Source organism: Amphiura filiformis, chromosome 8 (genome assembly GCF_039555335.1).
Source record: "Amphiura filiformis chromosome 8, Afil_fr2py, whole genome shotgun sequence".
Classification (NCBI taxonomy): Eukaryota; Metazoa; Echinodermata; class Ophiuroidea; order Amphilepidida; family Amphiuridae; genus Amphiura; species Amphiura filiformis.
Window position 1 is genome coordinate 17999049 of NC_092635.1, and position 18269 is coordinate 18017317.

The 18269-nt window shown below is 36.6% G+C and overlaps 1 protein-coding gene across 1 annotated transcript; it reads right to left on the reverse strand.

Annotated features, from left to right (window-relative positions):
• Positions 1-155: 155 nt before the first annotated feature.
• LOC140158733 (F-box only protein 9-like) lies at positions 156-18179 on the reverse strand. Its single transcript, XM_072181928.1, has 11 exons — positions 18059-18179; positions 13516-13770; positions 12360-12417; positions 11554-11634; positions 10078-10208; positions 8652-8815; positions 8005-8181; positions 6812-6953; positions 6379-6498; positions 3000-3079; positions 156-2625 (listed from the first exon to the last, which is right to left on the reverse strand). Exons 1-11 carry the CDS (start codon positions 18059-18061, stop codon positions 2520-2522), a joined length of 1317 nt encoding a protein of 438 aa, XP_072038029.1. The 5' UTR covers positions 18062-18179; the 3' UTR covers positions 156-2519.
• Between the last annotated feature and the right edge of the window lie 90 nt (positions 18180-18269).

An 18269-nucleotide genomic window follows, 5' to 3' on the forward strand; every position in this document is an offset into this window, starting at 1 on the left:
ACTGCATTGCTTGTTCTAAACACTGCTTCCACCAAAAGTATAATGTATTAAATATTACCAGATACGCCTGAATTAATAAAAGGATTGTTCAACATTTTAGGGGTCGCTCTGACTTAATATTTAAACCATAATTACTTGGGTACTTGGTACAAATAATGAGACCAGCATACAGGGCAACTTTTTGAAGCAATTACAATTTTCAACCATTTGTTAACCAAAGCAAGCACCAAACTTAATACTGAGCCCCCATAATCCTAATCATTGTCGCACTAATATAACAATAGAGTGATGTAGCCACATCGACAAGCACTTTTGGCACAATATGCAATTTAGTAATTGAAATTGAATCAAAACAAGACAAAATGTAGTATATTTTTATATAATGAGCTACAGAAGCAATAACTGTAGTCATTAGTAAACAAGTAATTACATTAAATTTGTTGTGGGTTACCTGTATCAGTTCAATTGTACATGTTCCATTTCTGACAACATAGTTAACAATCATCATAGCATCATTTAAGGGATTTCCCACTGGTACTCATGAGTTCACTTTTTAAACAAGTGTAGAACATGAGATAAAAGATGATGCCACCATGTTCAGCATTTCTAGTATCACATTATTTTTGCATAATTTTGCCAGAACAGTCCTTGAGTGTATCAATATGTGAATGAGGTCCTGATTGAATATTCAGGAAAGTTTTATTTATTTTTATGTGCTTATCGCACACAACATCCAGAACTGTCAGCATTAACTATTCAAAACACAAAGCTACTCCTTAAAAGTTAAACACTTGCTTTGGAAAAAATATAGTATGAATGCTATCATTTAAGTTAGGAGTATATGAATGACCCTAGTTGTTCTGCATTATGCGAGATAAGCAAGCATATAGTCAAACATCTTGTGGCACAAACCACCAAAAGGCATTGACATCACTACCAAACTCGAAGCGAACCAACACATAAAGTTTGCCCAGCTTATAATAGGCCTTTGCTGCTGCGCACATCAATAGAGTCCCAACTCATGCTCGCGTAAATTAACATAACCATGTGCCAGTCAAGCATTACACAATGCACAACTAGTGTAAGCACTGCGCCCAAATGCGTACACGCCAATCTATATCAATACAGAGTATTAACTTACTATTTTTTTTGCCTTATATAAGCCAAACAAACTTTAGCATGTTACAGCTATTGTACATACCACATTCTTGCAATCAATGAACACTTATAAATCAAACTTCATCTATGTTGGTTATGAGTATTTGGATGGCTGATACTTTAATGTTAACCAAATTAAATTTGTGTACTTGAAGAATTTATGTTTGCGGTACCGGTATCACAAGTGGAGAACAACAATAGAAAGAGGACAAAATCAGATACACACAAAGCAGTCAAATATTTAATCCCATTAAAATTGGGCTATTCTAGTTGAAATCCATACACCCTATGGAGGACATTACCTTAATCTTCCACAAATAGAGCGTGATTTTAAATGAGACTACATGAATGGGTGACTCCACGTGTACACCTCTTGACCGGTAGATTAAGGTCATGTCTTCCATAGGCGGTGTACCATGTACTGATTTCAACTGGACTAGCCCATAGTATCCCATAGTCTAATTTAACATTCAAACATGAAAGATGAAGAACTTGTGTAATACTTTTAAAATGGCAGTGGTTTGTGCTAAGATAAAATAAAACAGGCACCAAGATAGTTTCTTCAAACGTTTATTATTCCAATGACTTATTCACCCAGACACTATTTGATGCAAGTCTAAAAAACTTTTGTGCTGAAGGGGCATCTTTCAGAAAGGTTTTTTTTAAATCTCCTACACAGGGGGTGTAGATTTCAAATTGAGTCACCCATTCAGGTAGCCCATTGAAATTCATACTCCCTGTGTGGGAGATTATGGTCAGTGTATGGATTTTCAACTGGAAAAGTCCAATACGAGATTGCCATGCTGTTGTACACTTGTGTTAATTAGCCAACTCCAATGCACTTGTTAATAAAGACCTGTTAACTGACAAGTGAAAGTGTGCTCAGATATCAGATTCAATTCACAATTTAAGACTTTGGCTATGAAAGAAATCCTCTCAGTAAAATCCCACAAGGTGATTTAACAAATCCACCAAATCAAACAAATATTGCCATTCCCTGATTAAATATAAAGTTTACAGGAAACCAATTTCAAAAATGTAAAATGAAAAAATCATTAAAAGTCATTTTAATTGCTGATTTCCAAACATAAAAAGAGGAAATGCTAGAAAATAAAATCCATAATGTAATGTTATGTTCAACTAAAACTATAAATTTCAAAAATGGTTTCCATACATACAGGTGTCGGGCAGAATAAAGACAATAATACTAGAAAAACGGTGATAATGAGATACCTACTACAGAATACTTGCCCTTTTTGCTGATACAATACAGGTATGCTACATACATACACACAGAGACATAAATATTATATATCCATGGCGATTGTATCACTACAGCAACCATCATCTCCATAGAAACCTTACAGCGGCATACTGGAGGCAGAATTGTAACTCTTGACTCTGGAGAAATACAGTGGTGCAAAATGGTCCACATCAAACTCGGTGATATTGGAGTTTCCAGTTGTCCTGAAATGCAAAGAAATAAGTCAAAAGTTGGCCAAAACTGAGTACCAAAATCTGAATTTGAAATGTTTCTTGGTAATGAGAAGCAGATTGGTTGGAGAAGGGGGTAATATTTTGCTGCATATATTGCTTTTACACAATGATTTGTATGCTTACAAATGGGTAAATCCTCTCAACGTGTTACTTACAATTGCACTGGGAAAGTTCTTGCAATTTTTTACTGTAGTTCCGAATAACTTGGAGACAATGGACCACCGGCAGTGGTTTCCCCAAAGTCTCTGATAACTAAACAAGGCATACCTGTATCAAGTATGGCAATAGTGCTTGAATTCTGTTATCGGTGACTTCACAGCTACTGATAACTAAACATGGCTTACCTGTATCGAGTATGGCAAGAATAGTGCTTGAATTCCAGCTTGAGATTGATGCGATTAATTCCACTACAAATGCCAAGCTCCTATGAAGGATTAAAAAAATGACATCCAATATAATAAGAGCTTCACATAAATTAGCAAAGAAGAACATAAACAGTTTGAAGTTCCTTGACCCTATCGACAGCCTCATCCCCCCCCCCCATTTACCTCACTGTTGATGATTATGAGATTTTCATATCAAATAGTTCTTCATACACTCCTAGATAGTGAGAACCGATCAGAGCAAACGTTGGTAAATTACTAGCCATGCATAAATATTGTATAATTGCATGGGCTCATCTTTCTTGCGGGTGGATGCATTTATATTTGCTATCATTTTCCAACATTTTTAGTGACAAGTTTGTTATAAAATAGCAAAAATCACAGGATTTTTTCTTGTATATGAAATAGCTTAAAGTCAATAAATGCGCATTGCTTGTTACTTGAAAAATTTTACAAAAAAATGATACACTTGTATCAATGTACTTGTACCGATGAGATGTTGATGCATCTATTGCACTCCCCGAGCCCCGAATAAACATCTCAGTATGCGTGCATTATTCAGACATGCCAACTTTGAAATCCAGATTCCCGTACTCAGAAGAACAAAAATCCGTATTTTGCACCCTAAAACCGTATTTTTTAAATATGTACCTTTTGCATACCTGCCAACCCCAGAAACCCCAAAAGTGGATCACATAATTGCAAGGGAGCACTTGTGCGAGGGAGCACTATAGCAAGTGCGACCGAGCACGTCACGGCCGGGGTCCAGGGGCCCGCCTTACGAATCAAATTTGGCAATACCAAAGAAGTAATAAATCAATACAGAAAGATGCTTCCTTTACGAGTATCACTCATTGAAAGTGCTACTTTGCTATACCTTACATAAAAAGCGGCCATATTAAAGTTGTCATATTTCCTTCATTACATGACTGATCAAGCTGATTTTCGGATGTGTGATGCGCAGTTGAAAATTAATTATTAAAAGATTTGGTGACCTCAGTCGACCTTTGACCTTGTATGTGACCTTTGACCTCACCAAATTGGATAAAGTATGTAGACCAAACAAATTGATATATTTCTGGAAACATTGGGGTTTGTTACTTCTAATGTTGTTAGAAGTATGCTTTGTTAAAACTTTTTTTGTTTAAAAAAGTTCAGAAAATCATTGATCATCATCATCATCATCATTATAGTATCAGTTGGTAGGCCTAACATCGGGTTTTGTTCATGTTTTCCAAAAAAAATTAAACAATTTAATGCCAATGTCAATTAGAAGACAGTACTGGGTATAGCAGTTGTCTATGCATGGTTAAAAAGAAAAATATTTAAAATATTAAAAATGTGCCACTGCATGCACCATTTTGAGAAAACAAAGTTGGAAAGCATCTTGTAGGCTTATTCTTTTGCAGACCTAAATACCTCCAGAAGACGTAGCAGTTAGATGCAAATGCATAATAAAAAATATTAATGTGCATGAAAAATCCCCAAGTCAGGAGAAAATTATTTCGGAAACCATCAATTTTGTAGGCCTATAATATTACTTTAATGTGCATGCATCGTGCAAAAGTCGGAAGTAAAAGGAGGTCGGAAACCTTCTTGTATGCTTATTCTTTTTGTACTAATTGAGCTAAATAGTTAACTAAATACCTTCAGAAGACATACCATGTGGTGTAGCAGTTAGATGAAGATGCTCAATAAAAAATATTAATGTGCATGAAAAATCCGCAAGTCAAATTATTTCGGAAACCATCTTGTAGGCCTATAAATTTCTTTAATGTGCATGCATCGTGCGAAAGTCGGAAGTAAAAGGAGGTCGGAAACCTTCTTGTAGGCTTATTCTTTTGCACCAACAGAGCTAAATAGTTAACTAAATACCTCCAGAAGACATAGCATTAGGTGGTTAATAAAAAATATTAATGTGCATGAAAAATCTGCAAGTCAGAAGAAAATTATTTTGGAAACCATGTTGTAGGCCTATTAAATATTTCTTTAATGTGCATGCATGGTGCGAAAGTCGGAAGTAAAAGGAGGTTGGAAACCTTGTATGCTTTTTCTTTTGCACCAAAAGAGCTAAGTAGTTAACTAAATACCTTCAGAAGACATAGCATTAGGTGGTTAATAAAAATATTAATGTGCATGAAAAATCTGCAAGTCGGAAGAAAATTATTTCGGAAAGCATCTTACTCTTAGTAGGCCTATTAAATAATAATTTTTTTATGTGCATGCATCATCGAAAGTCGAGAGAAAAACGATGTAAGCAACCACTTTACCAGACCAAGAAAGTGGTCAAATGATACCAGTAATTCAGTCGGTAGTCTAATCTTGCAACTGTTTATCTTTTTAAAACACAACATTTTATTATTTTGGTCAAAATTCTGGAATTCCGCATGCATCATCGAAAGTCGAGAGAAAAACGATGTAGTCAACCACTTTAACAGACCAAGAAAGTGGTCAAATGATACCAGTAATTCAGTCGGTAGTCTAACCTTGCAGCGGTTTATCTTTTTAAAACACAACATTTTATTATTTTGGTGAAAATTCTGGAATTCCGTATTTTTTTTGGGTTGACCGTACTACCATATTTTTCACGTTTTACCGTACAAAATACGGTGAAACCGTACTAGTTGGCATGTCTGATTATTGTACAATTTCACTCCCAACAAGTGATATGCATTTATTAACCTATCAACATTTTTCTCATTGCGACATTTCTCATGTCTTTCAACAAAAGCAAGCCACAATCAGAAATTTTGACGACTATGAACAAAAGGAACCATCATGTTTGAATTGCAAATAAGGCACTGACACATTTTGCAACAGTTCTCTTGTTTTGGCAAATTATGGTGTCATGTGGTATTAGTAGTATTAAATTGGAAAAAGAAAGGTGCTCATGAAACCACACCCAGCGAATGTCTTTTGGAATTTGCAAGAGAGCATTAAATAACTCTGCTGGAGCCTTCAAGAAGAGCTATTCAGAGCATTTACAATAGAATGTAAGGAGAGAATAGTCAACTAAGGAGAGCTAAAAATCACTCTACTATATCAAATTTAAGAAGAGCAGTAGAGAGTGATTGCTCTCACTCTCCTCAAAGGGCAGATCCTGCACACAACTCAAGTTTTCATTGACTGAATGAGCAGAATGATATTCAAATTAATATAGTATTATGTCCTTTAATAACCTGCTAAGGGCCTTATACAAAGCGCCGGGCATGGACAAGGCAAAGAAACAACAACTTGGTGCTGCAACAAATTATGTTGCCATCCCATCATTTGCTTCAAGAAGAAGAAAAGTTTAAGACTAAAGACTGATGTATTATTTTATAATCCTCAGTCTACTTACAACATGAAAGGTCTGTTCAGATTCTGGCAGGGCCATACTGATTCGATGTTTGCGTCTGGTGTACCTGTGAAGGATGGGATCATACTCCTTCATGTTCTCTTTGTGAAGAACGGCCGTAACCTTTGATAAAAAGAAAGACATGTTTCCCATCATATTACATTATTACAGTGTTTTGCAGGAGCATCAAACTGGGGTTAGGATGATAAAAAAAGAGAATGCTGTGTGTATGTGGGGGATGGGTATTTCTGTCGGGGATGAGAGAGGGGTATGTCTGTCGGTATATGTTTGTGGGATTATGAACTACAATAGCATTGTAAAGGGTTCTAATAACATAATAACAAATGAAACTTATTGAACACACGTTTAAAAGAGAGTTGGTTAACATTTCTAAAGTCATATTTGGACTGGCTAAATTAGACACTGTATTACTCACCAGGTCTGATACCAGACGATACCGGCCAACCATGATTCCAGGTAGTGGGGAGGTTTTATATTTTAGCTTTGCAAGTACATTTTGAGGCTCGTCTGGAGAATTGTATATCAGCATGGTGCCATCAGAAAATACACGGATGTATCTAAAGGGAAAAAACCCAAGATATTTGTAAATTATTTTATTTTTGATAGACAAATCCAGAGAATAAAACTCATGTTTCTTAGCTTTCGATAGCAGGGTATGCCATCGAAAGCTAAGAAATGTGAGTTTTATTCTCTGATTTGTCTATCAAAATAAAATAATTATTACTGAACAATCCTACAGATGAAACTTTTCAGTATTTGTAAATTATGCGCAAAAACAAGTTTGTGTAGGGATAGATGAATATCGTTATGAACACGGCAGAGTGCTGAATATGAAAAAATGCTGTTCTGAGTAAACGTAGTTTGAAAATCTTGGTACAATTCCATTGGTCCTTCTAAAAATTTAGAACATTCATGAGCACTCATTTGAAATGTATATTATATTATGAATGTACTTTGTACACAAATTATTTGCAATACTTGCATGTTCTGAAACAATCAATATATCCCTCAAAATGCATTTTAACACCTATTCGGCTTTATGCTATATCCAAAATGTCTCTGCATATGCCGTGCGTGAAGTATGCGCAAGTCTTAGGATATCACGCGAGTCATGTTACGCAGACGCGAGCGTATTATGACGATGCAGGCAATACGGGAATTATTTCCTGTCTGTATATTAATGAGAAGTACGCAGGTAATACAGATTTTTATCCAAGTGGTGTTTGACCAATGAGAATTCTTATCAACTAAAGGATAAGACCCTATATGTTAACCTTTCATTGTTCATCTATACCGTATTTCCTCGAATAGTCACCCCCCCCTCAAATAAATGTCCCCACCACTTTTTTCAACCAAGAATTAAAAAAATACCGATATTTCCATGCTATCTTGTGTAGTAAGCTTACCAAGTTGCTCACATGGTCGATAATAGCAGCAATAAATGGCGAAAATCTGCATCGAAACCCGAAGTCAGTGTTTGTCATTTTAGCGTGACTTTTAAGCTTACCTAACGGGAATTGTCGTGCTAAAATGACCTCTAATAAACGCCCCCGTTTGGAAAATGCAACGCCCCCGGGGGCGTTAATTCGAGGAAATATATTAGTTTACCTGTAGTATTCCACCAGATGCCATGGTCTGTAGAGGTTATCCATGCTGGGTTCTCCTTGCCGATAGTATGACGTCTTGCTGATGTAGACTCCATTGAACTGTAGATGTGGGCGATGTAAGTACATATGGCGCCAGCTCAGGTACTCCTTGGTGAGAATACAAGACTTGCCATAGATTCTGATGATGGAAATAAGAAATGTATAGGATAATAAAATAAACTTCTTCACTGTCAGTAATTGTTCTGACAATAGAGATGTCACTCAGGAAATAAACTGGTTACAACTTTTTACAAATTTTGGGAGACAAGAATTTTTTTATTATTTCTGTTGAATTGATCTGTTGAATTCAAGCCCAAAAATATAGCGCATGCCGGTGACTGGAAATAAGACTAGCAACATTGTTAAAATGCATTTGACCTCTATGTCCCCACTGGATAGCACCATGAAGGGTCAATATAAAGTTGTGTTGTAGAGCGATCTACATATCGCCTATACACTGTGTGCACTTGCATAATCCTGTAGAGTGAATGCTACATGCACCAAAAACATGAAGAGTGCGTGTATGTGTGGGGGTGGGGTGGGTTTGTGAGTGTGTATGTGTGCAAGTGCTCTGCAACGCCTTGCAATTATGAATAACTTGGTTCTTACTTGAGGCAAGATTCTCGCCATAGCTCTGGGTCTCTAGCACACACGTAGAAACCTCGGCACACCATAGAAAGTTGCTCCAAGGATCTCAGATCTAAATCGCTAGAAACCACCCATCGAAATAGGATGAGAAGCAACTCAACTGGTAGGGCTGAAATATGGGTTTCCTGTGGAGAACAAAAATGTTGTTGTAGCAAAATTATATTATTCATCTTCATCACAACATATGAAGAGCTTTGTTGCAAAACCCCTTACATCCACTTTTGACTTTTTGAGAAAAACAGCTTTTTTTAATTGTGCAAGTATTACTTGTTCGATTTGATTCAATTTGGGATTGGATAAAGTGTTGATGAATAGAAACTAAAAGAATAGGTTTGGGACAATTTTCAAGGCTTCCTATTTATTTTATTATTTCTTTTATATCGCACCTTTTGTGGATGTAAGGGTTTTGCAACAAAATAAATTTACCCCTTTTCTAGAAACCACCTTTGCAATCAAATTTGAGCCCATTTGTTTGCACTACATTATGTAACTTGACTAATGCTTGAAAATCAAAAAGAAAAATTAAAATATCTCATTTACTTTTTTAATTATGAATTTTTAATTAAATTCGGAAAATGGCATTTTTGGGTATTTCGAAGCTACACCTTTTGTTAATTAAAATGATTTTTTCAAACATAGTGACCCAAAAACAGTTCCTTTTGGTTTTAATAGGTAAAGAACATTCCAGGCTACCATTATACATCAAAAATTTAAAACAAAACAATTCTATATTCATTTTAAGTTCAGATTTCGGAAATTCCCTAAGATTTCCCAAGCGGAAATATCACGATAACTCCGGAAGGGAAGGTAGTATGAAGGTCAAACAACCACCAAAATGTGTATTTTTACCCACACTATAATATTATGCCAATAACTCAATTTGGCCAAAAGTGGATGTAAGGGGTTTTGAAACAAAGCTCTTCAATTATAATAGGCATATATATAATGCATTTGTATACAAGGCTGATATTTATTTATACATTTCATTTCCATCTCATCTCATCTCATCTCATCTCATCTCATCTCATCTCATCTCATCTTATCGTGGGGTGACCAATCAATGCACTGGCACTGTTCTCCCGTTATGGAATAAGAATAGACCTTACTTGAATAATGTCTATGAAGATGAACAGCATGACCATCTTGGTTCACTAGATATGAGGCCTTATAGCCATAAAATGAGAGGAAAGTTGCAAAATTTCATTTCTGAATTCAGCCAAAATTTAGACCAAATTAAAGACTAGTTTATGTCTGACATCAGGGCAACGGGCGTTGTGATTGGTTGCTGACTGCACAGTATGTCATTTTTGGTCTGGTTGACAAGACGTCATACGCAAACTAGTCTTTTTAATTCGGTCTTCAATTATACTTGAGCCAATGAGCCTACCTTTTGAGGATATAGAGGTTCACTATGGTGTTTGATGGTATCAGTGGTTAGAGTACTCAATTGTGCAGTCAGATCCTCCAACTCTTCATCTTCATCATCATCTCCATTCACTGATGGCTCACTGCTACTTGCTGTCAGTTTGAAAGAGACAAAATATGTTTAACACCACAAATAGTAGTCTGTACAGTCGGGTCCCTATCAAGCTCAGAGCCCCTGGTTCCACCCATGGCATCAGAATGAACAAGGCTGTTTTAGAACCAATATCCCCACTAAAGTATATGATCAAAAAATTTAAAACTAAAAAAAAAGTACGTGAGAGTAATCATCAAAAAGCCTAGGGTTAACATTTTTACCACAGACATACACAAGGCAAACAGAGCCCATTTCATTGTCTCTGTTCCTTCGACAGCGACAGTAATCAGCATTTTCTCTGTAAAAAAAGTATGTTTTCTTTCCTTCCCATGCTGAGCTTTTAGTGGGCTACGACCTATAATATATGAATCAAACTTGGATTCAAATGCAAAATATTGAATTTGAAGATATCATGTGAAAATTAGAGGTAAATCAAGGACATAAATAAATCACTACCAACAGGGTCATCATAAAGTAATCATAAAGAACTTCAAAATAGGCTTAAGCAGATGAATATTTAACCAAATCTGCATGGAATTGTCTACAATTAATAGATATATTCTAAAAGTTTGATTTAAATCACCAATTTATTTGGGAAAAATCGTTTGATTAAATCGGCAATTTAAATTAATATTGACAACCCTGATTTTGAAGAAAGATATAAAATGGCATTATTCAATTCAAATAACAGGGAATGCAATCATCTAACAACAAAATTGGATCTACTTATTGTACTATGACATTCTCTCTCAGTGCAAGTTTGTTGAATGCCACCACTCAACATTGTCTCAATTTAACACTAGCTTGGTTGGCTTGGGCATCGTCATGGTAACTAGTCATTACTTGTCATTAACTAGTCATTGTAGATCATATTTTAGAAGCCAATCAGTTATCTGACAGTTCATCTGTGGTGCTGGTTTAAATTTTGGCTACCAAGCTTTCCTGTCCAACTTGATTTTGTTTTATATACTGTTCCAGTCAGTCTTCCGTTTTCATTGAACATTTCATCCATGCATATTGCAAGTGGTATGGGAACCACACTTTTAGATCAAAAGCATAATAATTTGGTCAAATGTTTGTTTTGTTGTATTTCCCACATGACCTACCCAAAGTTAACAACTGGGAATTGATAAAACCATTTTTACTGTACAAATGAATATTGGCCCAACTTGGGGTTTTCACTTGTCATATTTGTGAAGTGTAATGCTAAAATGCAAATTCATGATTAAATTGACAATTCTAAACAAATTAGAACATGAATTTTTGTAATATTAACAGTTATATTATATGTATACCATAGGAAGGCAATGCAAAATTTAACAATTTTGTTGGCTTTTTACTTACCAGTGTTACTGGATGAGAAGTCAGAGATTCTGGATTCAATATCAGGTACTAGCTGTATGGCATGTCTATAGTACTGAATGGCTGAAACATATCAAAATGAATACAACACAATCACCAGTTAACTTTAGGGTTTCTCATTTTATGAAGTTATCAGAAGGGCACTATTAAAGGCTCTTGCCAATGGGTACGCGAGTTCCTACCCATTGAACGTTTTAATTACTTTTGCTTCTATTGAACAGCTAGCAATGCATACTAATTCAATGTGTCCCTGAAGCAAAAGTAATTATAACATACCCTGGAACAACTTTATCCTGCTTTGAAAAAAAAAACAGTTTTTATTTTTTTTAGTAGCAGCATTTCTCCGGTTTCCATTAGGCACCAATGCATTTTGTGACTAAAGAATGTTTTCAACCTTGACAAGTTTCTAGACATGAAAATGAAGGTTTGGTGCTCCAGAGGTAAACTTTTCTTGGTGCCTTCAATATATTGACAGAACAGAAATACACCAAGTCATCCACATGCTGAGGAATGTTAATACATTGACAAGTTGCTAACTCCTACATTGTATGACACTGCAAATTCCTGTGGTACATTTAATTAACATATCAATTGAGAAATGTAATAAAATACAAGCTCATATTTTAGATCCTGTAAACTCAGACACAGCTAGAATGAAACCATAGAATGATCAGATGAATGATTGCCCCTCATGAATATGCGAGAATTCTCATTGCATACAAAGCACAGGGACTTTGCCTATTGGTGTGCTATCTGTACCTTATTAATCTACAATGTACGATACTCACCTTCATACATCTGGCCTTTTCGTTCAGAAATAACTCCTTCCATGAATAGACATTTGGCCTACAAGAAATATAAACAAAGGTTACATTTAGTTTCATACTTGTTAAACTATGAGGCAATGGAACCCATTAATTCATGCAACAAAATCCGACTCTGATCTTCCATTTTGCCGATATATGTGATCAACTTATCAAAAAAATCTAGCCAGGTCACACATGTGACTCTGCTATATTATTTTATGAGATGTTGATGCCTGACCTGTCTCAATCAACCAATGCATGAATCACTTCTACTACTTCCATTGGCAAATGATGCAAAGCATTGATGACCAAGGATTTATATCAGCTCAAGATCATTGTGCTTCACAGAAAGTCCCTGACCACTTTTGCCCAAGACATCCTTATAAATAAACAATTTAGCATAATTTAGGGACAGTTCTATACAGGTTAAAATCCCTAGTCAGCCTATATGTTAACCATTGCAGCTACTGCCACAGGACTAGTAGACATGGTTCAGATTCGTTTAAAAATTTTGCGTAGCAGTTTTTGGCCAATTCATCATAATCAGGATACTTCCATACTAAAGCACTATAAAAAGTGCTATACAAATGCAAAATTGGGTAGCAGTTACTTCAAAATATGGAGCAAACTGCTATGCGATACAGCCAAATTCGAACCCTGCTAGTAGATGATGTTTGTAACACATCATTAAAAAAAACTTTGGTTAAAAAATTTATTGGTATCTAAGGTATTTTTTTTACTTCATAAGGTACACATTTCAATGTTTGAGACAAAAGACAGTTCATAATGAGTGCATGGTGCAAATAATGCCATCCATCTATTACAGACTACGGCTTAATTGTCTTACCAGGGCCCTGACACTCAGTTCAGAAGTATGTTACTGCGTGGAAGCGGCCATTGACCCTGTAATCGCGTATCCAGGAACTACCGGCCGCGTAGGCGCACTTGTATGCGCCCTACACGCGTTATTGATCGCGTTGGACATCGCGTTGGACTTGTGCTGGCGACGCGTTCATTAGCACCCCAATAGCACCCCATGGCAGCGCCCATACGTGTGTCAATTTGTGGATCTTTTTTTCAGGCTCTGTAGCGTGCAAATTTGGCTGGTGCGATTTTACAGTCTACCGTGTGGTCTTACCTTCTCCTCTTGGTTAGCATTGACATCTTCCTTCAACCCAGTGGACTTCTCTCTCGCTGGTGAATTCCTTATCCTTCCTGCTGCAGACAGCACCCGTGGTTTATTGGCCACAGAAGCGGAACTGGTCAGCTCATTCTTCCATTGCTGGCGGAAGTTGGAGAGCCTTTCCTCTAACGTGTTCTCATCATTCTGATTTTGCTCATCATCTACACTCTCTTGTTCAGCACCAAGTGGCAGAATAAACTCTTCATTTTCCTGAAATTGATGAACAACAAACATGTTTCTCATATAAATGTAGCTACTGACTGCCTGGTTCCTAGAAGTAGTCCCCCAAAGTTTGGTAAGAGTATTTCAATTTTTTCGCTACAATATTATAGTGAAGGACAGTTTGGGACAGTTTCTGGCCCATGGCAGTCACCTTTTGAAGTGACAGGTATGTGCTTATTGGCATCCATCAGGAAGCATAGTATATATAGGTCATTTTTCTTTCAAAATTTTTGACATACTGACCTTGGATGACCCTGAAAGACCTCCCAAAATTTGACTCTAAATGTTGACTGTACCCACCAAGTTTCATGCACATACAACAATTTTTAGTAATTTAACCCCAGATGACCCCTGGGTGACTCTGGATAACCCAAAATGACCGTCCAAATATTTGGCTCTAAATGATGACTGTACCCACCAAGTTTCATGCCCATGTGACAGTTTTTAGTAATTTGACCTCAGATGACCCATGGGTGACCTCGGATGACCCTGAAATGACCTTCCAAAAATTTGACTCTAAATGTTGACTTTACTCACCAAGTTTCATGCTCAGACGAGGTTTTGTAATTTGACCTCAGAAAATTCAGCAACTCAAGGCAAGTAGTTATTGATTTATTGATCAAATAGTGGTTTTCCTTATTTTTGACTGTAACTCCACAACTGTTGTCTGTGCTGAAATAAAATTTTCAGTGCAGTAGTTGTAGTCCTTGCCCCTATAATATACATATCTTACTTGTCATCAATGCGCTATAATTTTTGAGAAAAATGCAAAAATAGGCACAAAATTGTGCAGGGGTGTAGTACCCCCTTAAGGCCCTTCACATTAAATTCTCAGTTTACTGTTAACCGACCGCGTCCAAAATTGAAAATTGCAGAATATTTAATTATTTTATTTTTATTTTGGATTTTCTCTTTTAAAATAACTTTTAATGACTTTTACTTGCTACTTTCTAACATGAATCATATCAACAATAATGATGAATAAACAAACAGCATAACTGCACCTGATACTATGTGTAAAAGTAAGCATATTAATAAAATAATTAAATGCCGACTCCTGTCAAAACTAATACTAAATAAAGAAAATAATAGAAAATTAATAATTAATAATTAAAAGTCACCTCGTCCTATTTTTAAAATCTTGAACAGTAAACTCGGAATCAATTGTGAAGGGCCTAATGAATAATTAAAGTCATTATTTTCACTTAAATTTTTGTTTGAATTCCTGAATTCCAATAAACAACCGCCTCATCCACCCCAACTAATTAGAGTTAATTAGCTGCTGTAATGTACGGTAATTAATTGGTGTGCATGATTTATTTTTTGTTTGTGGTACCAGTACTTTTTTAGACAATAAATGTTCTCATATAATTATAAGCCCAAATGTGCATCCCTGCTATGCTTATAACATCTTTTATGAGCGAAACATTCAACACAAGTCACCGAAAATGTGACAAATCCACCTTTTTGGGGGTACCAACTTAAAAATTGTGACCATTTAATAATATTGACCTGGATCAGGGCAGGCTACTCAAGCCAGTAGTACTATGAGTATATGCCTGGTCGAGCACCCTCACAGACCCGAACGTAGTGAGGGTGCTTGGTATATCCGCCATGTTTCAAATCCATGGATGGCCAGCATAATGTCCCGCAAATTTAAGCTTTATGAGAAGCCTATTTTGGTTGCAAAATGAGAACACAGAGTGGCTTATCTTTAACCCACATTTTCAATCTCTCATGCCAGAGGTTAAAATAAAACGATCCCTAACTAATTATCAAAAGATCGTAAATTTAATTTCTTGAAACGTGCCGGCGAAACGATTTGTTTACAAGTAACAATCCTTGTTCCGACACCGATACCGTTCATTCGGCAAACCACGTGATCACTCAGGTGAACTAGGATTGGACGATAGATTACGTTAAATTTTATCCAGGTTACCGGGCCATGCATAATGGCGATACTCGCGTCTTGGTAATATTTTTCAACCACATTGCAAAATGATCGGAAATACACCAAAACACCATTAAGGCGACTCGATCGGTAAGCATCATTGAAACTAAGCAATATTTAGTATTTCTTCTTTTGATTTTTTCGATAAAATTTTAGTTTACAGTTTTGATTAGTTTGATGAGAGTGGATTTCAAAACCAGTCCACTAGTAGTGTAACGAAAATGGATTTTCGCTCATTCTCTAAAAATTGGTTATTTGAGCTTGTGTGAGGCTTATGGTCTTATTTTTGTATTGTTACACGTACCTATCTCTGTTGGACTAGTTATCATGATTTTTATAACCAAATTTGATCAATTTTGACGAGTCCTCGATTTCGATGTTCTGGTCATGCATTTTTATAAGCTTACTGAATGAAGAGTATTGTATTACTCACCAGTCACTGATTTTGTCGCCAGATTTTTATGATCCAAATTCTTATATTGTGCAAATTAATCAAAGTTTATAGCAAAGCACAGGTGGAAATACTACCTAAATTACTTTTATTGAAATCTGAAATGAATTTCAGCTCAAATTAATTGATTTAAAATGATGTGTTTCATGCATATTTTCGATCTGGGAAAGTTTTGATTTGTTTACTAGTTGCCAGTTCTTTGTCGATTTGGGCTTAATTCTCTGAATCTAGTAAAGATTCTGTCAAATTTGCGGCCCTGGCAACTCGCTTTTAATTCTGGAGATCGACCCGTCTGGGGATGTCTATGGTCGGATTCTCGCTTGTCTGGGTTTGCGCCCGCGTTCGTTTTTCATGTTTTTCAGTCAATCAGAAATCTTTTTCGGTGAGTGAGTTCTCGTGAGCAGAATGTGCTGTTTATTGCTCACGAGAAAAGGCGATAAATTGCTCGCGAGCAAGGAAAGTGATTTTTCTGCTCACTCAACTCTCTTTGTGCGTGTTTTCGCGATAAATTGCTCACTATAAAAGCGGCTGCTCGCCAAAATTGCTCACTTTTTGGTTTGACGCTGCCAGGGGCAGTCACGCCCCTGGTCAGATCTGTCACAGCAGATTTGAAATGAGACTCATCGGGCATTGGAAGTGATTGCCACTCACTGCCGTAGCCTCGCTTTCCTTGACATTGGTTCAGTAAACTTCAGCTTCGATGTGGAAGACATTTAATGCAATTTATGGGAACTTTCAGCCAAAAATGATGGTCAAAATGTAGCAGACGACATGCAGCCATGTCAGCAGAGTAAAGTGGGTTGTCATCATCGAGCCTTTTTCAAGGCTAGCCTAGCCTTCTCCACTTCGTAGTTTAATAATTTTTGGTTCCCATGAATGCTTAATTGTTTCCCTCGAAGATAGGCCTATAGAACTGCACCATTTTCAGCATCTTTACAGTCACAAATCGTCATAAATCGGTAAGCTTAGGTGGCCTAGGCTGCTGCCTTGCGAAGGCTAAGCTTAGCCTTGCATTATGATGTGCATGCATGCCATGCAGATGGTGGCTCTGAATTTAGGTGTTATGGATTAAAGGCACACTCGCTGCGTTTTATGAATTAAAAAGGAACTTCCTGTTTATTCTATCAATCGTGCAGTTCTATACTTCAGAATCAAGGAAAGTACGTGGAAAATCTGCCAGTGACTTCAAAATTAATTAAATGGGCTGAAGCCTATTATTTTCTGGTTTTATTTATTGATTTTTATATCACAAAGAAATTTGACTTCTGATTGGCCTAAATTGCTCAATTGCCAAACTGATAGACAAGCTGGCATCAGTCAAAGCTCCCGCCATGAGTAGTATTTTTAAGAACCAGTGAAATTTGCTCAATAACAATAGTTCACCATTTTAGATGGCATTTCGTACAGTTTGTCTTTTTGTCCAGTCGTTCCAAGTTCCGGATTCTCAGTATTCACCCCGCGGCCCAGCCGCGTTACAGTAGACGTTGTAATTCACAGTTCGACATTTCTGCTGGAGGATAATGTGAATCCATAAGATGTGGCGATCAATTTCACGATTAAAATCTTTCCTAAGTTTGGGCAATTGGGGCGATTTCCATTTCTTGCTATCATTTAAAGGCTGAAAGCATCAATACTAAAGATAGGCTATCAGTCGCTTGTGCAGATATATGTTAACATTGGATTCCATTTCTTGTTTATTGTTCACTGTGTGTATGGAAAAGCCTGTTCTGTCTTATCTTGTATTGGTTGTATTTCCGACGCATATGAGTACACCTGGATCACGGATGATGCAATTGAATTACCTAGCCTTTTTAGCAAGCTATTCACACTGCATAGAATACTTAATTCCCGTTTAAAATACCATCAGTACATACCATGATAATTTCGTTTCCTTTTTACAAGTGAGGAAACGCTCAAGCCAACCAATCACGGTCAGAAAATCGCACTAAAGAACTGAAAAACACGAGGGACTTCTTCACGGCTGCCATTTTTTCCCGAGTTGTAAAATGTAACTTGTAAACATTGATGGGTCAAAGGTCGTGCAGGTCTCGCGCAGCCAGATGGCAGTGCTTATGACAAGCCATT